This window comes from Vicia villosa, linkage group LG1 (assembly GCF_029867415.1).
Source record: "Vicia villosa cultivar HV-30 ecotype Madison, WI linkage group LG1, Vvil1.0, whole genome shotgun sequence".
NCBI classification, from domain to species: domain Eukaryota; kingdom Viridiplantae; phylum Streptophyta; class Magnoliopsida; order Fabales; family Fabaceae; genus Vicia; species Vicia villosa.
In genome coordinates this window covers 73,484,368-73,511,595 of record NC_081180.1, presented here as the reverse complement: position 1 = coordinate 73,511,595, position 27,228 = coordinate 73,484,368, and the positions used below count along the sequence as shown (strand labels likewise).

At 33.5% G+C, this 27,228-nt stretch overlaps 4 protein-coding genes across 7 annotated transcripts; 3 read left to right on the top strand and 1 right to left on the bottom strand.

Moving 5' to 3' along the window:
- The first annotated feature begins 5,030 nt into the window (after positions 1 to 5,030).
- On the top strand, positions 5,031 to 7,851 carry LOC131642031 (S-adenosylmethionine decarboxylase proenzyme-like). Of its 3 annotated transcripts, none has more exons than XM_058912331.1 (4): positions 5,031 to 5,106; positions 5,195 to 5,277; positions 6,021 to 6,169; positions 6,269 to 7,851. In XM_058912331.1, exon 4 carries the CDS (start codon positions 6,453 to 6,455, stop codon positions 7,515 to 7,517), a length of 1,065 nt encoding a protein of 354 aa, XP_058768314.1. In that variant the 5' UTR covers positions 5,031 to 5,106; positions 5,195 to 5,277; positions 6,021 to 6,169; positions 6,269 to 6,452; the 3' UTR covers positions 7,518 to 7,851. The 3 variants fall into 3 exon arrangements, with proteins under 3 accessions (XP_058768314.1, XP_058768306.1, XP_058768319.1); XM_058912323.1 differs by having other exon boundaries at positions 5,034 to 5,110; XM_058912336.1 differs by lacking the exons at positions 5,031 to 5,106; positions 5,195 to 5,277 and adding an exon at positions 5,303 to 5,856.
- Positions 7,852 to 9,609: 1,758 nt separating this feature from the next.
- LOC131609566 (uncharacterized) lies at positions 9,610 to 12,374 on the top strand. The gene has a single exon (XM_058881286.1). It carries the CDS (start codon positions 10,075 to 10,077, stop codon positions 10,468 to 10,470), a length of 396 nt encoding a protein of 131 aa, XP_058737269.1. The 5' UTR covers positions 9,610 to 10,074; the 3' UTR covers positions 10,471 to 12,374.
- A 1,995-nt stretch (positions 12,375 to 14,369) lies between these two features.
- Positions 14,370 to 15,480, top strand: LOC131642023 (probable calcium-binding protein CML16). Its single transcript, XM_058912316.1, has one exon. The coding sequence runs from the start codon at positions 14,703 to 14,705 to the stop codon at positions 15,186 to 15,188; it is 486 nt and encodes a 161-aa protein (XP_058768299.1). The 5' UTR covers positions 14,370 to 14,702; the 3' UTR covers positions 15,189 to 15,480.
- Positions 15,481 to 18,654: 3,174 nt separating this feature from the next.
- On the bottom strand, positions 18,655 to 25,903 carry LOC131642008 (putative phospholipid-transporting ATPase 9). Of its 2 annotated transcripts, XM_058912307.1 has the most exons (11): positions 25,754 to 25,903; positions 24,187 to 24,603; positions 21,978 to 23,329; positions 21,666 to 21,776; positions 21,290 to 21,566; positions 21,112 to 21,200; positions 20,761 to 20,869; positions 20,391 to 20,603; positions 20,129 to 20,254; positions 19,930 to 20,028; positions 18,655 to 19,829 (listed from the first exon to the last, which is right to left on the bottom strand). In XM_058912307.1, the coding sequence occupies exons 2-11, from the start codon at positions 24,592 to 24,594 to the stop codon at positions 18,984 to 18,986; spliced, it is 3,630 nt and encodes a 1,209-aa protein (XP_058768290.1). In that variant the 5' UTR covers positions 24,595 to 24,603; positions 25,754 to 25,903; the 3' UTR covers positions 18,655 to 18,983. The 2 variants fall into 2 exon arrangements, with proteins under 2 accessions (XP_058768290.1, XP_058768283.1); XM_058912300.1 differs by lacking the exon at positions 25,754 to 25,903 and having other exon boundaries at positions 24,187 to 25,697.
- Between the last annotated feature and the right edge of the window lie 1,325 nt (positions 25,904 to 27,228).

Genomic DNA, 27,228 nt, shown 5'->3' with positions numbered 1-27,228 from the left:
CTCAAAACTCCAATTGAGAGTATTTAACTAAAAATCAACGCTTAGATTACTCACGGCGGGGGAGATTGGAAAGGAAGACGCTGCTAGCAAATGGACATAAGGCGCAGGGGGTTTAAAGGGCGCGGACGAGCGGATGGTGACGGTGAGGCCGTCGTCAAGTTGGAAGGTAAGAAATTTGAATGTCTTCTGATTGAAAAACTCATGTCTATTGTTGGAAGCTGAGACACAGATGCCCTAAAATGAGAAATACATAAGCGAAAGAGGTACAAATCAGAAACAATATATTGTTGAGAGAGAAATGCGTGAGCGTCGCCGATAGAGTAAGAAGGAAGGATTTGTTTCGCCGCGGTACAATGAGAAGGGAGGGTATGTTTCGCCGCCGAGAGTGAGAAGGTAGGGTTTTTCATAGAGAGAAGGAATTGTTTTTTTTTGTGTGTATCTTTGTGATATGGAGAAAAAAAGAGGGAATACTTTATGTTTGCGCAGAAAAGCGAGGGACCTAATTTTTTTTAATTATAAAAAATTCTTTTTAAATCAGGTTAACCAACTTAAATTATATCCCTAAAAAATAAGCTCCGTGTGTCCTAGCTTTTCAATTTTTTTAATCAAGTGGATAGCATCTGATTTAAAATGTATGATTTAAAAAGTGTTTTTTGCACTAGTGCAAATTTTCTACTCTTTGTCACTGGAAAAAATACATTAATAAATAAAAGGCAAGTAAACCAAACGCAGAGGTTGGTGTGAATCATAAATCTACTATAAATCAAAACAAAAATTTGATGAATGAATAGAGTGGGAATTCAAAAGGTTAATTTTCTGTTTCCAATGTGTTAATTAATTTCTTTAACCGAGAAAAACGGTTGGAAGTATAATAGGGTTTGGGAAAAGACTTTAGGTCAAATATGATTAAATATGATTAATATTTAAAGTAATAAATAACATTGTGCGGAAGAAATTAGAAAGGACTGTGGTTCAAAAGCGGTGTTTGTGACTCTTCTTTTTTCACGTGCGACCTTTCTGTTAAAAAAATATGGCATTTAAGACTTGTTAGCTACAATTAACATTGAGAATCAAAATAATTAAATTGGAAAAAGAAATGAAGCATGCTTGAATTATTTGAAACATAAATATTTGGCACGTAAAGAGTCACATAATAAAAATGGTAATAATTTAATTGGAAGCTTATACAGTATGCTTGTCTAATTTATACTACCTATTTTATTCGTTATCATTTGGAACTGTAATTAATGATGGTTAAGAAAAATTAAAGATGAATTCTTATTTTTTTATAGTATTTTAATAAATAATTAAACGTATTAAATGAGATGGAATCATGTGATTGGTTGGAGGTACACTACCCAACTTTTTGTGATGGGTAGAGAAGTTCTCCCCAAAATTAAAATATTCAAAAGATTCGAATCAATTTGAATTAAAAAAATTAATATTTCAATAATTACATTATTTCACAATATTAATTACTAATTATGATTTATTATGGTATATTATAATTTATGATTTATAAATATGGTTGAACATTTGATATTTTACTGAATCATTGCTGAAAAATAACTTGATATAAATAATTTAAATTTTGAAACAAATATATTCCCCATTTTTTTAACCATTAATTTTTTTCTCTTTCCAATAAATTGTGATCTAATTATTAGTTACGATATGTCATCTAACCAAGAGTATTATTATTTGTAATAAATAAATATAATTAAATACTTTTTATCTATTAATTTGAAATTAAAATGAATCATATAAATTCTAATTATAATGAGTTAAGTTTGTTTTCCTTCTATTATGTCATAATATTAGATATAATTTGTTTATCCCATTGGTTTAAATAAATATTTTATAAGAACAATCATAACTAATTGAATGAATAAATTTTTATAGTACCAAAACTATCTTGCCAAACTTTTATCGGCCCGCGTTTTTTATATCAAATTAATTATTGCAAAACAATATATTAAATTTAACATTTTTTAAATTAACATTATCTCGATTATTTAAAATAATTTGAATTCAAAATTAAATCAATATTTTTATTTATTTATTAGATTTAAAATAAAAATCAACTATCTTAATTAAAAAGGTTTAAGTCAATTTTCGTTATTAGTTGATATCATTGCATAAAAAAAGTGGATAAAAAAATAGTCAAACATTGAGAAGTGTCATATCTATTTAGAATGAATAAATTAATACACATAAATGAATAAATCAATATACTTGATATCTTATAATTGATATAATTGATTATTACCTCCTGTATGTTTTGAAACATGTTTACAAAAATTCAATACAAACCAAACTCTAAGACATGTGAATTCCGTATTTTTGATACACACACAGAGACCAAAAGTTTATCAATTATCAGAAACATAATTTAACTTAGAAAATTACTAAACAAAAGGAAAATAGAAGGAAAATAATATAAGAATAATTATCATCAACTATTACTCACCTTAAAAATAGTATAAAATTGGATAATTAAAATAGAATCAGCAGAAACTTTCATAATCCTAAACACCATAACCCTAAACAGAAATTTCAAGATATAAAAATACAAATGAATAGAGTCCCTTCTAATAATTATTAATTTCACAAAATACAAAAATACACATGAAAACTGATTGATAAACTAAATCTAACTCATGCATACATGAAAAAACAGAACTTGAAACTTTTCAAAATTGAAAACAATTTTAGAATTGTCGAGTAATCAATCATAAGAAGAATAACAAAATATATAATATTCAGAATAAATATGATCCATTTTCAATAATTCGTTTGAAAACTACTTTGATAAATTTGTAAGAGATGAGTTTATAACATAAACAATAATATTATTAAAAATAGAACTAAATCCAGATCTGGGAAAAAATTTGAACCTCAGGAAGAGAATGAATAAAAAATAGATCAGAAGTTAGACAGATAAAAATAATATGCTTCAAATCAAACAAACACCACTTATATGTAAATAAAACCATACAACATGGAAATCATCTCCACTCTATCAATCTTGCGGTAAAAGTACAACTTCATTTTTTTTCAAAGTTTAGAAAGTACAACTTAATTTTTTTCAAAGTTTAGAAAGTCTTATGTAAACAACCTGCAAATGCAATGTATAAACTGTGAAATCGAATGGAAAAGAGAATTGAACTCAAAGAATTATTAGTGAAAGACGAAGGAATAGTAGCGAATCTGATACCTCATCTGATACTCAGTTGTTGTTTTCCCATGCCTAAATCCCTTCAAAAGAGGAAAAATAGGTTGGAATTAGAATAGGGTTTACCGAAGTAATTTATGGAGGAAAAATGAGAGATTTGGGATTTTTTTCGGAGGAGAAAGAGAGAGTATGAGGAAGGTGGAGGAAATGAGAGAGAGAAAATAAATGTTGCTTGTAGTGTACAACTTTATAGATGTATGGAGAAAATTGAAAGGGTTAGGGTTTTGAAAAACTCAATGTTCAAATGTATTATGCAGGGAGAAAAAATGAAAGCGTAGGGTTTATTAAAATGAATGTTCCAATGCAATGAGTGGCATAAAACGTAGTGCATATTTTTCACATTCCAATAAAAAAGATAAAACTATCTTAAATTGACTGTGATTAGGGTAATTAAGGAATTTTGGTGGTAATCAACTTTTATATATTAAAGTAACTTTTATATATTAAAGTAGATATATTAACGTAGATATGTTTCATAATTGATTAGGCCACAACCATAATTGATTATGATCTAACAAAGTATGAATATTGAATTTTAAACAAAATTGACTATAAGGCTTCCTTAATAGATTATTGAGTGAGTTCCTCCAATAAAATCGTTTATATAAGTGCCACAAATAATTATAAACCAAATTTCATTGTATAATCGATTAATTAAACATCAGAATAAATTGTACTGTAGGTTTGAAGAGATTTGCTTAAGGCAAAGTGATTTTAATAGAAGTTTTTAAAGTATGTGAAGTTTGAGTCGATGTGTTGACCTTAAAGCGACACGCTTAATATTATATATTTGATCCTATAGAAACGAATAAACAACGAAAACATATCATCACATGCAAGTTTTTAATAGAGGATACTATTTTTTAAAGGAAAAGCTAATGTGTGCCCTAAAGGCACAAATTAATAAATTAGTTATAGAAATATTCTCTTAATATATGTGCATTCAATTTTTTTTGAAAATTTAAATATGACTTTATTTCACTTACTTTTTTCTAATTATAGTAATCTTAACATGTGTCCTTAGGGTACATGTTAGCATGAACCATTTCTTAATGATACTATTTAACATTTAATTCTTTTGTAAGAATCATTAATTTTTTTGTTTTTTATTTATTTCAAACTTTTCTATGTTTGATTATGATATTTATTTTGGTCTCTTTGATATTATGAAAATATTGTTATGCAACCATATATTCAGTATTTATCTATTAATTAAAAAAGTTACATAATAATATTTTGCAATAAAATAATTTAAAAAAAAAAGCTTAAACACAAACATATAATGTTTTGTAATTTAAATTTTCAACAAACAAAGTAAAATAAAATAAGAGGATATATACAATTTTTTTTGTTATCCTAATCACATCAAAGAATATGATTCGTTAATATTTCTTTTTTTTTATTATTTTTCTCCTACTCTTTATTCTATCAATCAATTCTTTTATCATTACTCTTAAGCATCTTTATTATAAAAATCGAAGTTTTATATTTTAACTAACTTAAGTTCCAATCTAAAACCAAAAACTAACTTTTATATATTTATTAAAGGGAAATGCTAACAAGTGCCCCAGGGGCACTCTTTAATAGCTTTAAAAAGTAAGTTTTTCTTGGAAATATGCGTAATTAATGCATCGAAAATTGAAATGGTGAACTTTTGAAAGAATATTTTCTTTATTTAGAATGCTTAAAGAGTGCCCCTGGGGCACTCGTTAGCATGACCCTTTATTAAAAAATATTAAATTTTGTAATCATCTTTGGAGAAGGTCTATAAATAGTCTTCATTTCCATCCGAACCAAGCAACAAAACACATCACAACCCATTCTTCTCTCTCGCTTCTCTTTTTCATACTCTTCCTACGCTTTTCGTATTCGTAAGTAAGCACTTAATTACAATCGCTTATACTTTAAGCTATTTCGTGTTTTTTTTCTCCGTTCCTAAAATCTTGATCCAATTTTCAGATATCTTCTATTTGTGGTTTAACCGAACTGTAATTGATTCAAGAATTATTTCTTGTTTTCTTCATCGAATTCTATCAATCCAGGTTCGTTTTCTTCCTTCCTCTTTTAATTTATTTTATTTTGATTTTGCCTAATTTTTCTGATTAGACTTGTGCAGTTTCCCTAAGTTTTCTGTAAAAGTGATTTTATTTATTGTATTTATCTATAGTTCTCGCCAATTCTTAATCCGTTTCTAGGAATGCATACTCTATGTGAATCACTACAGTAGAAATCGGTGATGATTTTAGAAAATAAAAGTGATTATGCGTATGTTTGGTTCACCTCTGGATGCGTAAAATTGCTATCGGAGTAAAATTGATTATCCTTTCTAGAATTGATTTTACTTAAAGTTGGGATTTTTTAGCTTTTGAGTCTAGTAGCGAGTTTCACACTAAAATTTATTATTCAACACACTTTTGCAAAAAGTACCGAAACATAAATTACTTTACCTTCAAGGCACTTTTAACTCAATTCCCTCGGAGTTGTCAATAGCGGCGCTATCCCGGGATAGCGGTCCGGATGGGTGATTCCGCTATTGGATGTTTAGCGGCCGCTATTTGATGTTTAGCAGGAAGCGGGAGTGGGGCACCTCATACTAGTATGCGATACTCTTTCAATTTGAGGTGTCACTGCCATATAGCTTAATTTTTTTGATACTGGTGGCCTTTTGTCTCTCTTTGTTTAAGCTTTCTTTTGAATCGTGAAATTGTTGTATGAAATTTGTTATAAATTATTGTACCTACAGTTTGTGGCTTTGTTAAGTTGTCTATTGGCTGTTGTCAAGCAGGTGTGAATGATCTAATGGAATCCAAAACAAGTGAGAAGGAATCCAGTAGTAGTAATTCATTGTTCTACGAAGCTCCCCTTGGCTACACTATTGAATACGTTCGTCCAAACGGTGGAATCAAGAAGTTCAGATCAGCTGCTTACTCCAACGTAAGCGCGATTAAATGATATTCAATCTTGATTTGTTAACGAGAAAACCTATTTGATTAGTAACATTTGCTAATATATTTAATTTCTAATTTTGTGCAGTTCTCTAGGAAGCCATCCTGAAACCGATCTACTTTGCGCGGAACCTGTTTTTTCTTTTCATTAGACTTAAATAATTCAGTACTCTACTTCGAAAGACGTCTTTCCAACTGATTTTTCGCAATTGTGCTTTCTTTGTTCTCTGTTTTCGGGTTCTGGTGGTGTACGATTCTTTTTCTGAAACAAAATGGCCATGGAAGTCTCTGCAATTGGTTTTGAAGGGTTTGAAAAGAGGCTAGAGATATCATTTTTCGAACCGGGAATATTTGTGGACCCTGAAGGAAAGGGTCTTAGGTCTTTAACAAAATCCCAGATAGATGAGATTCTAGGACCTGCAGAATGCACCATTGTTTCCTCGCTATCAAATGAAAAGGTTGACTCTTATGTTCTCTCTGAGTCCAGCCTTTTTGTTTATCCATACAAGATCATAATCAAAACATGTGGTACTACCAAATTGTTGCTTTCGATTCCTCCTGTATTGAAGTTATCCGAGGAACTTTTCCTTGGTGTTAGATCAGTGAGATACACCCGTGGAAGTTTCACTTTTCCAGGTGCTCAGTCCTTTCCACATCGCAGCTTCTCCGAGGAAATTGCAGTCCTTGATAGCTACTTTGGGAAGCTTGGATCAGGGAGCTCGGCTTATGTTATGGGTGGTTCAGACAGCCCACAGAAATGGCATGTCTACTCTGCTGCTGCAGAGTCTGTGAGCTTAATTGACTCTGTTTACACTCTTGAGATGTGCATGACAGGTTTAGACAGAGAGAAAGCATCGGTTTTCTACAAAGAACAGTTTAGTTCAGCAGCCCTGATGACTGCGAATTCTGGTATTAGAAACATTCTTCCAGATTCACAAATATGTGATTTTGATTTTGAACCGTGTGGATATTCAATGAATTCTGTAGAAGGAGTTGCTGTTTCTACAATTCATGTTACTCCTGAAGATGGTTTCAGTTACGCCAGCTTTGAGACATGCGTGGATAATTTGGAGCTGATGAATCTGAATCAATTGGTTGTGAGAGTGTTGACATGCTTCCAACCGAATGAATTTCTAATAGCTGTGCATGTGGACGTCGAAAGCAATTCATTTATGCAGAACTGTTTGGTGAATGTTAAAGGATACTGTCGACAAGAGAGGTGTTACCAGGAACTTGGAAGAGGTGGCTGTGTTGTCTTCCAGAAGTTCATGAAGACTTCTGGTTGCAGTTCACCTGTCTCAACTCTGAACTGTTGGAAAGAGGAAGAGGAGGAGTAGTAGTATATCAATAATCAATTTAGTGTCTTTCATGGTTTTTATGTTTCAGTAAAAATAAAGTTGGCTTTTGTGGCCTTTTGGGATGGTACTTGTTTGTCATTTAGTCCTCGGATGACTTGAGGTACAACTGTCGTTGGTTGTTTATTTTACAGTTTGGTTGTTGTTTTCATTGTCTGTTGGATTGAATAATTATGTATGATGTTGGAGTACATCTTTTAGACTTGTTTTTTCACTATTCATGTAACACTTGTATGGGATATCTACTCAGTTCTAGTTTCTCCCTTGTTATACTGAAATAGTGATTACTTATAATATTATTGACAAATTATTATGAGTTATAGTACCCTGCAACTTTTGAAATATGAAGCAATCACTAAATCCAAACAATCACTTTTGAGACTCATGTTTAATTTTCAAGAGTAATATTTAATGATATTTAAGAAGAGAGGTAGAGAAAAGATTAAGTTAGGAAGAGCAATTCTTGCATGGACACGGTCATAAATCTATATTCTTAGGCACAACCAATAAGAAGCTAGTAATTTTTAATTTATTTTTATTTTAATTTTGTTTTTAATTGGATTCATGGGGTGGTTGAGATTATGAAGGAGAGAGAAAAATTTTAATTTATTTTTTAATTAATTAAAATTATGTGATTGGTTGTGTGTAAAACAAATTCTTAGGTCCGTGTCCACCTAAGAATTTTCCAGTTAGGAAATATCATTCCATTTATATGAAACTATTGGATTGATCATACAGTTCTTAATTAAATATATGTAGTTGTTGGTGAACAATCATTTTAAGCTTATTTTTTTTAGAAGTAGCCATTTCAAGTTTCTAACTATTTAATCAAGAACATGATTAATTGAGAAAAATAGCAAGGTAAAATAATTAATTATCGGATTGGCAAATGAATTTGACTACTTCTTCATATGTTGCATATTGATTCTATGAGACATAATTATCTTGTGGTTGGGATTAATTGCTTCATTCACAGTTGAAATTGGAGAATACTTAATTCGATTGCTCAAAGTTATCCCAACTTGATTAACTTGTTGAGCAAGACTCTCTCATCTTATTTAGGAGTCATCCTTTTCAAGAAATTTTAATTAAAAATATTTACACGCTTCACTTTTTTCTAATATAGTTTTATCTCAGATTCTCAATGACAATGAGTTGGACATGTAAGACTTTTTACAAGTCAATTGTTTATTATTCTCGAGCTTTGGCTTAGTTTCCAATTGTATATTAATAAATGTTAAACTTGAATAGTTAGATGACAATTTAGAGGTGTCAATCCATTTGAGATGTGAATGCTTATCTTTATGCTCTATTTTTTTTACAAAATATAAATAAAAATAAAGATATGATTTATAATTTATAATTTTTAAGGATGTTACACATACTTTTCTGATTTTCATACAATCACTAAACTTCATTATAATTCGTTAATTTAAGAAATGAGTAATGTTATTCGTAGTGGTGACAAACGGGCATGCCCGTCTGTTTAGGTCCGTCTCATAAAAACCCGCAAAAAATGGAGTGGGGGCAGAGCGGTCATAATTGAGGGTGCGGACCTAAAATCTTGGTCCGTTCTGCAAAAATATGTAGACGGAGCGGGCTAAGTCCGCGGACACTGTATTTTTTAAGTCTAAAAATATAAAAGTTTATGTTAATGCACGTGTCTACAAAAGCCTGCATAAAAAACGAAGCTGGACAGGACGGTCACATTAGAGAGTGAGGGTCTAAAACTTTAATCCGTCCCACATTTTTGTGCGGATAAAACGGACATGCTCAACAGACCTGACTCGTTTTGCCACTCTAATTATTTGTACACTCTAATTCTCGTAAGATCATTCAACATCTAATTTAATACTTCATTTGTCTTTCTTATCACATCAACAATTTATTGTATTAATCACATCACTTTATTTATTTCTTTCTCTATTGAGATGTATACATTCTAACTCACATGGGGTTTGTATACCAAATATCTTGCCTATATAAATTCAAGATTTTTTTAAAGAAATATTCTATCAAGTGTTCTTGTAAAATGATGTCACGATTTTTTTGTTATTTAAACATTTCTCACCACTAATTCATAATATTTGTCATTAAAAAAAAAACTTAACACATCAAACAAATTAAAAAAGCTAAACTATATTGTGTGTAAGGTAAAGTCTTATGAAAGCCCTTCGAAAGAATAAGAAATCTTCTACCAAAAAAATTAGAATCCTACTTCACAAGTTACAATCATCTAACCAATCATTATTATTGACACGTATACCTTACAATGATTGTAATCTTCACTTTAAATATTCTTTTATATGTCATAACCCTTATTAGAAGCCATAGTTTGCGTTTAGGCCACAACCAAATAATTTAATGAAGGCAAAGCTATCTTAGCTTTTCCTCATCATATTATTGTCATTGCTTCTTCCTTGCCAATACCAAGGAATAGGGGAAGGAAATTAAAGGAACCTACTCTTTAAACAAGGTATGTCTTCTTTTAATAATTACTTCCAACACCCCCACATTCTTCTCCTTCTCATTCACAAACATGGAAGATTTGAACATGCTTGCGGCCGATTGTGTCGTCATATCATGCTGCTGCCAGTGCTTGATGCTGCAAATTATTGTGCTTTTGTTGAGAAAGATGGTGAGGAAAACAAGAGAATATGGTAAGAGGATATTTTGCCAAAGGAAGGGGGTGCAAAGAGAAATGGGATCTTATAAAGATGTGATTTTGAGAATTCATGAAAAATCATTTAGAATTCAAGAAGATGTGGAACTAATAGATGACGGTGTACACAATTGTGGTGGTTGTATGGTTGAAGTTGAGAAAGTGATGGAGGAACTTTGTGAGAAGGGAGAGTTTGGATTTGGAAGCTTTTGGGGTAGGAAGGAACCATGGGGTGCTGCTAGAGTTGTCAATGATCAAATTGATGTTAGTTGATTTGAGACAAATATAATGTGAAATTGCCAGAGAATTAGAACTCTTAACTAAATGTGGTAATGAACTCAATTCTTAACTAGTGCATATAAAAGAATATTTGTTGAAAGATGTAAGTCTCTTAAATAGATCATTGTATCAAAAGAAATTGATTTATTGGTTCGTTGAGCTATATGCTTAAAATTGCCTCATATATATCAAATTTTTTAATATAGTTTATACAACTTACTATAGCGATGTGAATATTTCATTATATTGGATGAGTATAACTCATGTTGTAAAGATTATTATTGATATTGTTGAGTATAATTTATATTGGGAAGATTATTATGAGTGTTGTTGAGTATGACTCATATTATGAAAATTATTATAGGTAGATAACTAGGGGTGTGGGGGCTTCAGGAGTATTATTGTAATCTAAAGCATAGTATTATATATTGCTTGTAACAATGAAACCCTAATTCCTTAGATAGAAATAAAGCAATTATAGTTTCTCTATAATTTTAAAGGTAGGCACACTCGGCCAAACTAAAAAAACAAAGATCGACCGAGTTCATTGTCGTTTACATCAGTTTATCTTTAATCTTGTGTTGATTACACCGAGTAATCCTCATAGGACTGAAGCAAATACTTACGACATCTAAAGGAAATTAGGCAGACGAACTTCTCCATTTCCTTTGGGCCTACCAGACCGCACATCACTCTACCACATGTGAGACCCCCTTTTGGTTGACCTATGGGATGGAAGTCATCATCCCTGCTTAAATAGAATAATTAAGTTAGAACATGACCCACCCCTAACAAAATAAGACAACTTCAAAGCAATCAAAGAAGAGATGGATCTTTTGGAAGACAAAAAAAGGAGTGCCACGACCCCGTGAGCGTGGTCGTCAAACAAGCAACAACAACCAAATATAAAGGGCAAACCCCAAGAATTCAAATCGGAGGACCTGGTGTAGAGACACGCCGACGTTTGAGGGAAATTTAAAAACATCAGAGATAACAAGCTAAAAGCTAATTGGGAGGGGTCGTATAAGGTTAGATCCAACAAAGGAAAATGAGCGCTTTAGAAACGCTGGTTGGAGAACCTATACCTCGAACATGGAATGTGGTAAAACTCAAGAGATACTACACCTAAGTGTTCTACGAGTTTTAAATTTTGACCAAATTGTAATCCTTCACATCCATGTAACGTTTTGAAAGTAATAATATAACATTCTTTGCAAAAATCATTGTCAATTTTATTTACAAAAAATAGGAAGCGCGAATAAACATGACTCTTCACGTTATAGCTGGTACATCTCCTTTTGGTAGCTAGCCATTCCAGTGGAGTAGGCGGTGAAACCTTAAACACGTTGAATTTGAACCAGGCCTAAACTAGGGGGCATACAAGAAGACTCGACCTTTGGTCGGGCACAGTCCTCGCCTGCGTCAAATAATGCATTAATCTCATGTGATGTAAATTAATTAAAGAGGGTTACGATGATGAAATGAAATCATAGGCAAAGAAGGCATTAAGACAAAAGAAAAATAAAAATATTGTTCAAAATATATTACAAAGGTCCCAATGGCCTAGAACACTACTCAAGTAAAGAATTACAAATATAACGCATCCATGTTAGTCTCTTCCTCCTATTCTTTTCCCTCTTCACCATCTTCAGATGCTTTCTCGTCATTACTCCAGTCCACAATCTTCTTTATTATGCCTATTTTTTCCAAAGGGATTTTAATTCTCGGGAAAAGGAACTGGACTTGCTCGATGACCTTGTGGAAAGCAACAAGAGTTCCCTGGATACCTTCATTAAAGACGGTAGTGTACTCTTTCTACAACTTCTAGAGAGATTCCTTCTCCTCCTTCAAAGCCTTTTAGGAGACAGTCACTTGGGGAAATAGCTCCCCAGCAGAAGTTTAAGCTTCCTCCAAATCATTTTCTTTCTCTTCCAGGGTCCCTTGCAAGCTGGAAATCCTAGTTGCCAAGTTAGATGGGGCATCGTAGGTCTCCACGTCCTTCTTAAAATCAAATAACTTCTCAACCTTAGTTTTTCAATCCAGCCTCTTCCTGGTGTTGATTAAACTTTTTCTATAGTTTTAGCACCTTTTCTTAGAGAGCAGTTTGACCATAAATGGTCGCCTCAAATTTACTCTTCCATTGCTCATTTTATTTGGGTAGATTATTGAGGGCAAAATAGTTCATCTCGGACAATAACCGTCAAAGTTAGCAAAGAAGTTCCACGAAACAGATGATACGTTGCTTCAGCCATCAACTCCATTTTACTAGTTTCAAAGAGACACTTTTTGCTTCTCATTTCGCCCTTGTTGGCATGGCCCAACCGAGGGTGGTAATACTAAGAGACGACAGTGGTAGAAGGCTTCTCGACAATGACAATTAAAAACGACTTGTCATTGGTTGACTAGGATGATTCTGAAGTAAGTGAAGAAGGAAGGGTCCGAGGAGCATCTGTAACCTCTAGTGAATTAAAGAGTTCTTAACTCATTTTGGGAAGCAAGGGCCACCTCCATTTCTTCACGATCCCAAATGGAGGAAAGAGGAGTGAGTGACTGCTTCCATATAAGCCAGAGTGCGAGAGTGTCTCTCCCCATTCCCCTAATTAGAGCTAGAATGACCACTTCCACTCTTAACACAACCTCCCCCATTCCTAAAAATATCACTTAAAACTATTAAATTCGGGATATGGCCATTGACCTTCAAAGGCTCACCCTCACCATCTCTATTTACATTTACATGTACACTTCCTAGGTTTTCCATGAAAGATAGTAAAAGAGTAAGCTAAGAAATGGTACCTGAGGAAGAAGACGAAGAAGAAGAGACTATTTGAACAGAGAAGGGTTGATAATGTGAAGGTCCTAGCAAAAGGGAAGACAGATGGAAACAAGAATCACGAAACTGATAGCATAAAGGAGAAGGAATGGCAGAAAATACAAAGAGAAAATTCGAAAGGAAATGAAAGTTTTCAGAAATGTTAAAGGAAGCTTTATATAAGGAAATGGGAAGAGGAACCAACGTCATAAACTATGAGGAAGTATACTCAAGTGCACTCGAATGACCTAGACATGTGAGCTAGACCCTAGCCTATTCACTGAGAGCCACACATAAGATGTTCACGAAAATGTCCCAATGATTGGACAAACGTTTATTCAAGTTGTCCCCTAGTCCTTTCCAACCTCGACACAAGGTCACAGACAAGGTAACATCCGATCTAGCTTTAGAAGACTTCCCATGCATCAAGACATAGCAAGCATGAGGCAACTTTTCTGGGCTATTCCTAAGCCCAAAAGGCTAGAAGTCTAAATTCAAACCATTCTATAAATACCATTATTGGTGCTAAAATATGTATGATCTTTCTGATTGAGAATTCACTCCATCTCTATTATTCACAAACTAACTTTAACGTTTGAATGCTAATATTGCAGGTTTACCCACACCACTGCACCAAAGCAAAGCAAGGCGCATCACTTCATTATGGAGTTGCACCAACTATTTTGATTTTGAAACAAAATACAATATAGTTATGAAATATTTGAAGTAAAATTAGTAAAAAATAATTGCTTCTTCCTAACTTTCATAGATGAGATTGTACAAAATCAAAAGACTGTGCATACCAGCGAGCTTGCATTAGAATCCAACTGCCACTGTCCATGCTTCTAGAAGATCCATTTTAACAAGCACTAAATACACTAGTCACACTTTATTTAAAAAAAAAAATCATACACAACAAATATATTACTAATTAATTTCCCCGTATACTCCGTTAGTCAACTTTTATTCACCAATAATTTTCAATCCTAATTCTCTTACCCCCAAACTAAACTCACGGACACACACACATTAATTTTAGCTATTACAGCTAACTTAATCTTAATCCAAATTTCCCCTAAACAATTTTTCAACATCCTTCACACGCAAAGGGTGTTCCCAACTACCAAATTGGTAAAACCAAAACACAAATCCATTCCATTCACTTGCGTTATCACATTCAGTTTCGCATTTAACAACAAAAAACGCGTTTTCTCTCAACCCCTTTGACCCATTCCAAATCTTCAATCAAACACATCATTATCACATCCATCACATAACAAATTAACACCATCATCATCAACATCATCATCATCATCATCAAAAACAGAAAAAATAAAACACCACAATTCAATATCATCAAAAACAAAACATTTATATCCTAAGGCTTAGGCCTTTACCAACAAACACCACAAACACCATGTCAATGCTCCAAACCGACGACCAAATCAAACAACTAAACGACATCTTCAAACGCTTCGACATGGACTCTGACGGCAGCCTAACCCACCTCGAGCTCGCCGCGCTCCTCCGCTCGCTCGGCATCAAACCAACCGGCGACGAACTCCACGCCTTACTCAACAACATGGACAACAACAACAACGGTTACATCGAATTCGACGAGCTTGTCAGCGCCATAATGCCCGACATGACCGAGAGTGTCTTAATCAATCAAGAACAGCTTCTCGAGGTTTTTCGCTCCTTCGACCGCGATGGCAACGGCTTCATCACGGCGGCGGAACTCGCCGGATCCATGGCGAAGATGGGACATCCTTTGACTTATCATGAACTTGCTAACATGATGGCTGAAGCTGATAGCAATGGTGATGGTGTTATTAGTTTCAATGAGTTTGCTACTATTATGGCGAAATCTGCTGCGGATTTTCTTGGTGTTAAGGTACAATAGATATATGATAAATTAACCTTTGTGATTATGCCAGTTCATTCGACAACTATGCAGAGACATCAGATCAGATGAAAGAATGCGAGTTCGAACTCGCAATATCGGAAAAAAAAATTACTAGGGTTGATTTGCTAAGCCTTTTATTTTATAATTTTAATTGTTATTTAGGAGAAAGAGATAAAAAAATGTTGAAGCGTAAATGGGAATTGGAAAAAAAACTAAAGATATTTGACATGAAGGTTGACTAATTGTTGTAAATGTAATTTTGTAGATATCTAATATCAGTTTTTTATTAGGATTGGTTCTTGATAATCTAAATTCGTTATTTAGAAATGAATGTGATAATTTTATAGTTTCATTTGTATTGTTCTTTGAAGACCTTTTCAAGAATTATCCGGATGTGAATATTTTATCGCACATAAAATACACTTACATAAAGAATGGATAACTTATAACATAAAAGTTATAATATTATCAAATAGCATTATTTTGTTTGATGATTTATGGAGTTTTCTGAAACCCTCCGCTCTGTTTCCCACCAAACTCTCAAAGACACGTTTAGAAAACTCGATATTGGTCCTATGGAATGGAGAATGTTCTTATTGCAAAGAAAGATAGGATAAGCTTGACATCATGCATAAAAATATTTGCTTTGCATCAAACATTAGGGATCTTGTATGCCCCAAAGCAAAGTGAGATATCAAAACTATAAAATTAACATCCACAATTCCACATAGCACCAAAGTCTTAACAAATTATTGTGCTTAGGCCTACATTTTACATAACACCTAGCAATAATAATAATATCACAATTCTCTGCATAAAATATCAGAAATTTTCAAATTAGCTTTACCGTTGATGCAGTTGACTAGAAAAAGTTAGATTTTTATTTAGGGTGCGAAATGTGAAGAGAGTTTTCAAGAGCTTAAGAGAAAATTGACGACAACTTCTGTTTTGATTTTGTCTAATCTGGCAGAATCGTTTGTTGTGTATTGTGATGCTTCGTTGATGGGATTGGGAGGTGTGTTGATGTAGAATCAGCAAGTTGTGACTTATGCTTAAAGACAAATTAAAGTGCATGAGAGAAATTATTCGACGCATGACTTGGAGTTGGTTGCGGTCACGTTTGTGTTAAAACTTTGAAGGCATTATTTGTTTGCATCGAGATTCGAAGTGTTTAGTGATCATAAGAGATTGAAGTATCTCTTTGTCAAAAAGAGTTAAATATGAGAGAGAGAGAGAAGATGGTTAGAATTTCTGAAAGATTATGATTTTGGTTTGAATTACCATCTGCGTAAAGCAAATGTGGTGGCTGATGCATTGAGTGGGAAATCATTGCATATGTCGATGTTAATGGTAAGAGAGTTAGAAATGATTGAACAATTTCGAGATATGAGTTTGATTTGTGAAATGACTTCTTCTGGAGTTAAGTTTGGTATGTTGAAGCTTACTAGCGGTATTCTTGATGAGATTCGGGAAGGTCAGAAATCAGATTTGAGTTTGGTGGATCTGTTGACTTTGATCAATCAAGTTCGAGGTGACGATTTTCGAATTGATGAAAATAGTATCATGAGATGTCGTGATAGAGTTTGTGTTCCAGATATAGCTAAATTGAAAAGGAGTATTCTTGAGGAAGGGCGTCATAGTGGATTGAGTATTCATCCAGGTGCTACAAAGATGTATCAGGATTTGAGGAAAATATTTTGGTGGCCCAGTATGAAGAAAAAGATTGTAGAGTTTGTGTATTACTGTTTGACTTGTCAGAAGTCAAAGATTGAACATCTAAAGTCGTTGGGTTTGATGCAACCGTTATCCATTCATGAATGGAGGTGAGATAGTATTTCTATGAATTTTTGTGTCTGGTTCACCCCGAACACCGAGTAATTTTGAGGCTATTTGGGTTATTATGGACAGATTGACAAAATCTGCTCTATTCCAATGAGAATGGATTATCCATTAGAGAAGTTGGTGAAGCTGTACATTGAGAAGATTGTCAGTTTGCACGGTATTTCGTCTAGCATTGTGTCAGATAGAGACTCAGGGTTTACTTCTAGATTTTGGGGGAGTTTGCAAGATGCTTTGAGCACGAAGTTGCGTTTGATTTCTGCTTATCATTCGGAGACAAATGGTCAGACAGAGAGGACGATACAGTCACTTGAGGATCTTTTAAGAGCTTGTGTGTTGGAAAAAGGAAGTGTTTGGGTTTTCCTCATTTGATTGAGTTTACTTGCAACAACAGTTTTCATTCGAGTATCGAGATGGCACTGTTTGAAACATTGTATGGTAGGAGGTGTAGGACGCCGTTGTGTTAGTATGAGTAGGGAGAGAGTGTTGTGATTGGACCTGAGATAGTCCAGCAAACTACCGATAAGATTAAGATTATTCGGTAGAAGATGAAGGCTTTTCAGAGTCGTCAGAAGAGTTATCATGTCAAGAGGAGGAAAACACTTGAGTTTCAAAAAGGAGATCATGTATTTCTTCGAGTTACTCCGGTAACTGGTGTTGGTCGAGCATTTAAGTCGCGTAAGTTGACGCTGCATTTTATTGGTCCTTATCATATTTTGCAAAGGATATGAGAGGTGGCCTATCTGATTGCTATGTCATCGCTCGCTCGCTAATCTCCATGATGTGTTTCATGTGTTTCAATTGAGGAGATACATTGCGGATCCGTCTCGTGTGGTCCAAATAGATGATGTGCATGTGAGGGATAAGCTGATTGTGGAGGCATCACCTATGCAGATAGAGGATTGGGAGTTGAAGCAACTTCGAGGTAAAGAGATCGCCTTGGTTAGGGTAGTTTGGGGAGGACCAGCAGGTGGAAACGTGACTTGGGAGCTCGAGAGTCAGATGAGGAGTCTTATTCTGATTTGTTCATTTGAGCTAATTTTCGAGGGCGGAAATCTTTCAAGGGAGGGAGACTTGTAACACCCCAATTTTTATTATTTGTTATATTTATTTTATTATATTTAATTAATTAATTATTTGTTTGATTTTGTGAATAATTGAATTATTATTCTATGTGACGAGTTAGTTGGTGTGAGTGTCAAACAGTTGAGTTATCATTAGGAGATAATGTCGGATTAAGTGGGAATTGCGTCCTTAGTAAGAGCTCCTTTACCACTGGAGCCCAAATGTTTGGTTGGTTAGAATGTTTTTATTAGTACATATTTATCGATCAATATTCAAACATTTATTAATGAGTACCCTTGTCAATTATGTTCATGTCTTGATCCTCACTATATCAGTCGATATTTAAGTTCTGCCGTGATCAACGCAACGTGTGACCCGTGCATATGCCGTGTTACTACTTACTACTTTTCAATAATTAACCATTCGCATTTTATTTTTTCTTTATCACAACAATTTACTTTAAGATTCTCAAAATTTATTAATAAATTAAAATGAACATATATTTTAAAAATATAGAAAATATCTTAACAGATAAACGGTTCCAAAGCAAAGATTTAAATGACTGCACAAAAATGAATTTTTCAATAACAAATACTAACACTCTTCTATTCTTTACAAAAGAAAACAGCTCTATCACATCCTATAAATAATTCATACTTCTATATTTACAGTAACTGCTTCTATCTGTAAAAGAAAAAAAAAAAGTATATGAAACCTATGTAATCTTAAAAAGGACAAATCAGCTATCAGTTTTATTTTTCTTCCCAACATCAAAGCCAAATGTTGGTTCCATGCACCATACTATCATCTTCTGGTTGAGATGAACCATCAAGCAATTCCATGACTATGTGCAGAGAGAATGAAGCTGTACCGGAAAAACTACACGAGTTAATGATGAAATAAACACTTTCTACGGTTAATAGTAGTTTTATCTGACGATTGGTTAGCCTTGGCCGCTAAGCGAGCTGTTGAACCAAAAGTTGTTTGCTGCGACAATTTTGTCTGTACCATATCACAGTACTCGGGATCCTCGGTCTTCCCTTCGTATCTTATCCACTGTACTATTTCATGATACATCGGAAAGAACCGCATCTGAATTGCTTTGTATGAGAAGTATGGCATTAGGGTTGAGATGACCACAAAGAATGTTAATATCCAATAGGAAGGCGAAGGAGCAAGAGCTTCAACAAAGACTTTGTAAGCATTTCCCGAAAACTTTTGAGGCAATGCTCCATATATTAGGAGAAAAATGTACCAGAAAAATATGGAACCCCAGATGAAAAAATGTTGGATCAAGGTGAAGTAACTTATATCTACTGCCATTTGCAAGTTTACAACCCAAACTACACAAGTGTACATGGTTGTTCCTAGTATATCTCTTCCGGCAGTTCTTCCCTCTGAATCGAAGGCTTGTAGCTCCATTGCCTTTGTGCAGAAGAAGAAAATTAATAAGGCGCTGAAGAATCCGTTAAGCATCCAGCTGAGTACTCGACGCCAGCTGAAAAGGACGTTTTGTACTCCTTCTTGATATAACAAAGGAAACTTGAGGCAGTACCGAGCCGATACGTCTTGGTCAAATACACCGAGAGCAATCACGGGAAGTGATGAAAAAAAGACATTATAGAGAGCTAAAAACCAGTCGTTGTATGCAGGTTGTCCTGAGAATGATGCATACACCTCATACAAGAATAGAGTGAAACCAAATGTGATGTTCTTGTAGAAAAAATAGCATATCTGTCGAATGAACAATTAACAAGTTAACAGAATACGAAAAAAAATCAGCGAGCTTCTCTAGAATCTAGAGATCCAATCATAGGCTCAGTAATATTAATACCATCGTTGAAATCCTTCGGTAACACCAATGCCCATGCACCAGAAGTAACCGTTCCAGATATCGGAATTGTGCAATTGCAATGTCACTAGACATAACAGCCTGTGGGGTTAGAAGGAAAAAAAGAAAACTGTTTAGAAAACCTGTAAAAGTAAAAATGAATTAAATAAAAGCTCAAATGTTGTGTGAATTTTTGAAGCACCTGCATTCCTTCGACGCCACTTATACCAACCCCGATATCAGCTTCTTGAAGCATTCCAACATCATTTGCTCCATCGCCAATAGCTAACGTAGTTTTACCAGTTCCAGATTTGACTAATCTAGTGACCTTTACGAGAAAAACCAGACAAATTATTGACACTGACACCGGTAATAATTTGAGGAAATACAACAAATTTCTAATAGGTGACTAGATTTTTTATCAGGAACAATAGAATATGAACACAGGATAGATTGAAAAATACCAGTGCCTTCTGCTTTGGCGATGAGCGACAGCAAATAACAGATGCACAACGAATTGCAAGCTCCAAGAACATGTTCTTCATATCATCCTCAAGTGCATAAGCAAGTGATTTACCATCAATTACTAGAGCAAATGTCTGCGGAGAGTTCCCTTTGTGAGCAATAAGCTGTGCAGCACCTTCACGTATCTGAAACAGGATACTCTGCCTTGATGCCTAAGAGATGAATCAGTGAAAGCTAGTGATTTACCATCAATTACTATAGTAATAGCTTATACACAAGAACTTATATGATAGACAGTTATGCTAGAAGCATTTAATTAATTAAGTTGTTTATCCAAACAGGGCCTAAGAAATGAAGTTTATCTTTTACCTTGGTAATAGCTCTCTTGTCCCCATCTTTCTCCAATGCTTGAATTTCTGGACTATCCAAATGAATTATAATCTGTTTCATTCCTTGTCTAAGCAAACTACAAGCAAACCTACAGCAGAGTATTCACGTCAGTTAACTTGAAATGAAATTCTTATAGGATGAAGCCTATTTGGCACTGACACTTCATGTTAAGTTGTATCTAACACCAACACGTATGGTTAGATTCAATTATTTTTTGTTGCTCAAATTTTTACTGGTATCAACATATCACTATGGTGTCTGGTGTCCATGATTGAGTCAGTGTTTCATATGAAACAATAGTACATAAAGCATATTGATATAATATAATACCCAATATTGATTGCGGTCTCCATTTTATCCCCAGTCAAAACCCAAATCTTAATTCCTGCTTGGGCAAGCTTGTCAATACAATCAGGAACCTTGCAAACAAATACAATAGTTTCTGTTACCAGTCCCGTTCCAATAAATAATCTTCATAAATAAAACATGCTTTTTAACTCTAACTCACCCCATTTTGGAGTTTGTCCTCTACAGCAGTAGCACCGAGAAGAATTAGGTTCTTCTCCATATTATCCGAAACTTCCTCAATCGATGTTTCACGATCTGCACTAACCAAATTCTTGGCCTCCGAGAATTTGGTATCGAACTCCTTGTATTCTTCTGCTTCAAGTTCACGATAGGCAAGTATAAGGGTTCGGAGACCTGCATCAGCATATTCATGCACATGTTCCACGGTTTTCTCTTCAAACTCCCTCCCGTTCTTGGCAAGTCTTTCAAACATGACACTGCATGAAATATCACTTCAGGTTGGTCAATAAGTGAAACACAAAGGACAGGGGTAAGCATTCAAATTGTTTAAGGTTACATATTAATTTATCACAAACCTGTCAGCGCCTTTGCAGAGTAGTAGAATTTTTCCTCCATCGTCCTTTACTATTACCGACATTCTCTTCCTTGAGCTATTGAATTCTAATACATTGAGAATCTTGTACACCCTGCAAATTGAAACTAGTTACTGAAAAACATGTATCATTGAGATGAAAGAAAATCGCAAAATATAATGGATATAATATAGCATTTTAGAAGCTAACGCTTTGGCTAGCATGTAATAAGTGAAAATATTAAATTCCAAACAGCATATTTTATAACACATGGACCTTTTTTTCTTTTAAAACATAGAATTTCAAACAACCGACCTTTCAATTTTCTTGCCAGAAACTGGATCCAACTCGTATGTCGATAAACTAGTCTGAGCCCTTTTGTAGAATTCAAAACCAAGTTCTCTCGCCGCAATAACAAATGCGGCTTCATCTGGAGATTCAGCCTCGTACAACACATTTCCTGTTTCTTTATCTACTTCTGGTAAGGCTGTATGACAGACTGCTAAAAGGCGAAAAAACTTCTGGATAATATCTGCATGAGGCTCATTTACCCAATTTCCATTCATTATTCTTTCATCAGTAAAGTTAAAACCTTTTATGACTTTTTTATTATCAAGCGAATCGTTGATGCCATCTTCTGAGATATCACGCTCACGAACTAATGTTGAACCTTTTCTTCTACTCATAGTCTTCTCAACCTCTGTAACACCACGACCATAGGCTACGCCAGCGATCGAACATTTGATGAATTCCATGGAGTTGCAGGTCAAAGTTCCAGTTTTATCGGAAAGTATCGTGTCAACTTGACCGAGCTCCTCGTTCAAGTTTGAAGTGCGAGCATGTGCTGGTTTGTCTGCTTCATTGTAGTACATATGGATGTCTTGATTGATGAAAATGCTCTGAAGGACTTTGACAATTTCTATTGACACATACAAAGAGATTGGAATAAAGAAGCCGTATAACATTAAGGCTGTCAAACAATGTAATGCAGCAGCCGCAGCCGGTCTTTTCGGATCAAAGTAAATTGTAGAATTATCAGGCCTTAAATACCATCTTTTCACCACCCCTTTTTGCAAGTCGTCTTTAGTAATAAAGCCAAAGAAAATAGATCCTACAGATGCCATTAGAAACAAAATACAAAACAAAAAGTAGATGACTCTATCCATCTTCTTCTCAACTCGGCTTCTCTTCGAAGGTGGATCAGTAGAATTCTGAATAACCTTAGTGTCATGACCGGTGAAAATGATAGCTCCAAAAATATAGTCTGTATTACGAAGCTTAGAGTCTCGCAAAAGAAGTTGCTGAGGAGAAAGGGCATATTTTTGCACTCCAAACTCCATACTACCAACAAACGAGTATAAATTTGCATTTGGATCTTCACATTTAACAGTCGCTTTAAATTTTTTGAAGTTGAGATCGTCATGTAACGAAGAAGTTGCTTCTAAACCTTGTTTTAACTTCAAATTTGTCTCACCGTCCAAGTTCATCGTCTCCACGTAGCAGACGGCATCCTCAAAACTCGATGAAAGCAATACAAGATCTGCTGGAAAAAACTCATCTTTCTCTACCTTCACTATATTCCCTACCTTCAGATTCTTCCATGCAGTATATTCAAAAATTCCATCAACTTTATGAACTTTAACTCTTCTATTATTCACCTCGATATCCTGCAGGAGAATCTTATATGTCAGAGATGAAATTAAAATAAAATTGAAGGGACTAAAACCATATTAGCCCCATATTACAAAGACTAAAAGCGCTATTAACCCGTTATTTTATCATATGCTGCAGGCACACTTAGAAAATATAACTTAAAAAATAACAATTCAGATTTTCATATAATACAAGAAAATCATTGGCTCCCTCAAGTTTTTTAGGGGTTACCACTAGAATTTTACCCTATAAAGTGCACCCTGAGTTTAGCAGATTCAAATCATTTAGAATATTCTGGTTATGGAATCATATGAACAAACAACTAAGTAATTGCACTTCATCCTTTTGAAACAATACCGAGAAACTAAAAAGAAAAGCTAGAATATTCCATTAGCTTCCTGCCACAATTTTCTTCACTTGGTAAAGTTCTTCACGGCCTTGTAAGAATACCACAATTTTTTCAAATATATAATTATTGATACTTTTTAAGTCATTAAATTTTGATTGACTTATTTGAGTTATCTATTGACACGTCCTTAACCGCTTGGGAGAGGTTATGGAAACAGTTTATGACATGTCCATAAGCTGTTTTCAGCTTATTTTCATACCTTATATAAAAATAGTTTACCGTAATTTAATTTGTTGTTATAAAAATAGCTTATATATATATAATCACTTATAGATAAGTGCTTATGGTATAAGTGAGTGATTAAGTTGTTTATCCAAATAGAGCCTAAATACTTCATCTCCCTTATATTGTATTTACACTAAATTAAAAGATAAATTTACAAGTACACAGAATATATTCTGATTCTATGGAATCTTCACACAAGTACTGCAGGGTAAAAACATGGGGGTTAGAATATAGTACCTGCTTTTTCCTACGCCAATCTTCAATACCTTCTTTCACCATAGTTGCCCCAATAACAACAACAAGAGGAAAAATAGCAGTACTAGCTTTAAAAGGAGCAAGTTTAGAGAAAGCCAAAACACCAGTAACCAAAAAATAGAAATTAGCAACTCTTCTAAACTGTTCAAAAAGTGATTTTGGAAGAAAAGTAACAGCAGTATATTTCGTAGATCTGACAGAATTATCTGCAAAATTCTTAATCACAGCTTCCTCATCATTAGTACTGTTTTGTTCATTGCACAACACCACCCTTGAATAGCCTCTACTTCCAATTTGTGAATGATCTCCACCATCAACCGAACTCGCTCTGAAACACGTGAATGAATAGATCTTGCTTAAATGTAGCTTCCTGTTTTTGTCACCCCTCATTCCTTTATTCTTCAACAAAACGAAAACTCAATATCAAGTAGAATCTCCAACACCGTCATAAATACAACAATAGAGAAATTGACAACAACCCAATCCAACCCAACCCACACTACACCAAAATCACTCTGACAACAATGATTGAACCCTCATCAAAATAAACTCACGAAACTTTGACAGTGATTCTACGGTGACTGACTAATTGGGTGATGAAATGATTGTTCTCTTATTTTGAGTGTCACTGCCAAACTAGTACTACAAGCAAAAAATGGAAACTTTCCACAAACCCAATCTCCAAAGCAAGGTGAAACTGACAAGAATAATATCCCAAAATACTAATCTTCTTCAAAAGCAAAAGCAAAAGAAAAAACTAGTACCAACAACAACTCCACAATAACACAAACACCTCATAGGCAAAACGTCATAACCCCTAACCCAAACCAATACCATAAATAAACAAATCTATATATTCTAAACCCCAGAAAACTCCAACCAGAAAAACCTCAAAAACCCATTAACTTATTATATATTAAAAAAATCAAAAACAAAAAAAGAAAAACCAGCAAGCGATAAACACAACTAAGAACCGAATTAGGCCTGCAATAATTACCACACTGTAGTAGAAAACAAAAAAAAAATTGTAAAATCTACAATGAAAAATCTAGAAAGTGTCGGTGGCAGAAAATTCTAAAAGGAATAAAAACTCTGCAGATTAGAATGATGGCTGTACAGTGTACAGTAACAGAAGAATGTTTGAAGAAGGAGTTCTACAATAATTAGATCTCGCATTATGATTATGAAAAAAGACAAGCATTTCACTTTCACTTTCACTTCAAATTCAGCTCTATTTTTTTCCAACAAAGTAAAATAAAATTAAAAAAAAAAAACTTTTTCCCGGGAAAATAAAGTGAGAAAATGCTAACACGGATTTCCACAGAAAAACAAAGGTTTCTTTTTTTTTTTTCACTTTTTCTTTTTTTCTAACTTTTTTTAGCGGGAAAAGCTGTGAGTGAGTGAATGAATGAATGTGAAGCTTGTTGTCAATGGTGGTCACTCTCAGTTTTTTTGTTTTCTCTTTATCGAAAGAAAAAAAATAAAAGTTTTTTTAATTTTATTTTCCGTTAAATTAAAGAAAAAGAAATATTGTTGTGAATTTACGTACCTTTCAAGTTCAATTTTTGAAACACGGAAACAGAGAGACAGAGAAAGAGAAAACACGTATGAAGATTGAAGAGAGACAAGGATGTTTTTTTTTTTTTTTACTAGTAGTTGAGTGTGTTGATGAACATGAACACGTTCATGTGCGTGTGGTTTGTTTACTTTGAAAGAAAAATTAATTTTATTTAAAGAAATAAACTGTTCCAGTACATATTTTAATTAAAACATTTATTTTGATCTATTCAAGTTTTTTACTCAATAATTTATCTAGTCAGAAAGAATTATAACAATTTTAAAAAAAAAAATCTTAATTAGTTTAAGAGTGATTAACACTGAATGTGATAGGAAAAACTAACCCCAAACTAGACTTATAACGTTAAAAGCCAAAAGTAGTCTATTCTTTTTTTTTTTTAACAAAAAAGTACTCTATTCTATTTTTGAAAGAAATCTCATCTATTTGCCTTTCTTTCTATGCTGTTTTCAGTTTTTTTTTTATTGATATGTTATGAAGTTATTGGTATTAAATTTTCTTAATTCAGTGTATTCTTTGTATTCTTGGTCTTTCTTTACGGTTGGTGAATACTTTGAGGGTGCGTTTGTTTGACGGATTTAAATTACATTCCCAGGAATTCTATTCCTTGGAATGGTAATCCCAGGAATTTTATTGTCATTAATTTGCTTGGTAAATAATTAAGGTTCCAAGGAATAATTTTGAATTTTATTTTATTTATAATTTTAATATAAAATAATGTGTTGAAATGTTATAAAAGTGGGTAGTTTGAGTTGGTTATTTTTTATTCCCATGGGAATATATAATTCCCACCCTTTGACATGGGAATAAATAGTTAAAATTTTGTGAATAACTTATATTCCTGGGAATTATTTATTCCAAGGCATTTTTTTTCTTTCCCATCTACCAAACAAAGGAATAACTATTTCCAGCCTCAAGTTCCCAGGAATTTTTTTTCTAGCACCGAAACAAACACACCCTGAGTCTTTGACTATGTAATTATCAATAAATTATAAAAGAGTTAAATAGGTTTTTGGTTTTAATAAATATATAATTTTAGATTAAAAAATTATAAATTTTGATTTTAGTTCAAGTAAAAAAATTGAGAGTTGTATTTTCCTTTATCATTTTTAAATTATGCTATTTAATTATTTTTTTCCTATTTAAATAAATGTTCGTTCAAATGAAAATGAAGTTTTTTATATAAAGTTTATAGAAATTAAAAATAAAATTAGAGATAATTGTAAAGATCATAATTGATCTAATCCTATTTACTAGTATTATTATTATTATACTTTTAAAATAAATAAAATTTATCTATACAAAAGTCATAGATAAAAGAAAAAGTAATACAGGCAAAAGATGTTAAAAGTAGTTTATTAGTACACTGATTCTCTTTCTCTCCCCTTATGGAAAGATTTGTCAGGAAAATTCACTGAACCCATACCATAGTATTGGACCAAATTGTT

Excerpts from the sequence above, each read along its gene's own strand:
- LOC131642031 (XM_058912331.1), top strand. The coding sequence starts at position 6,453 with ATGGCCATGGAAGTCTCTGCAATTGGTTTTGAAGGGTTTGAAAAGAGG.
- LOC131609566 (XM_058881286.1), top strand. The coding sequence starts at position 10,075 with ATGGAAGATTTGAACATGCTTGCGGCCGATTGTGTCGTCATATCATGC.
- LOC131642023 (XM_058912316.1), top strand. The coding sequence starts at position 14,703 with ATGTCAATGCTCCAAACCGACGACCAAATCAAACAACTAAACGACATC.
- LOC131642008 (XM_058912307.1), bottom strand. The coding sequence starts at position 24,594 with ATGAGGGGTGACAAAAACAGGAAGCTACATTTAAGCAAGATCTATTCA. Across the intron at positions 21,567-21,665 it reads CTCTGCAAAGGCGCTGACAG|TGTCATGTTTGAAAGACTTG; the intron begins GTTTGTGATAAA and ends TATTTCATGCAG. Across the intron at positions 20,255-20,390 it reads CGCCAAAGCAGAAGGCACTG|GTCACTAGATTAGTCAAATC; the intron begins GTATTTTTCAAT and ends TTTCTCGTAAAG.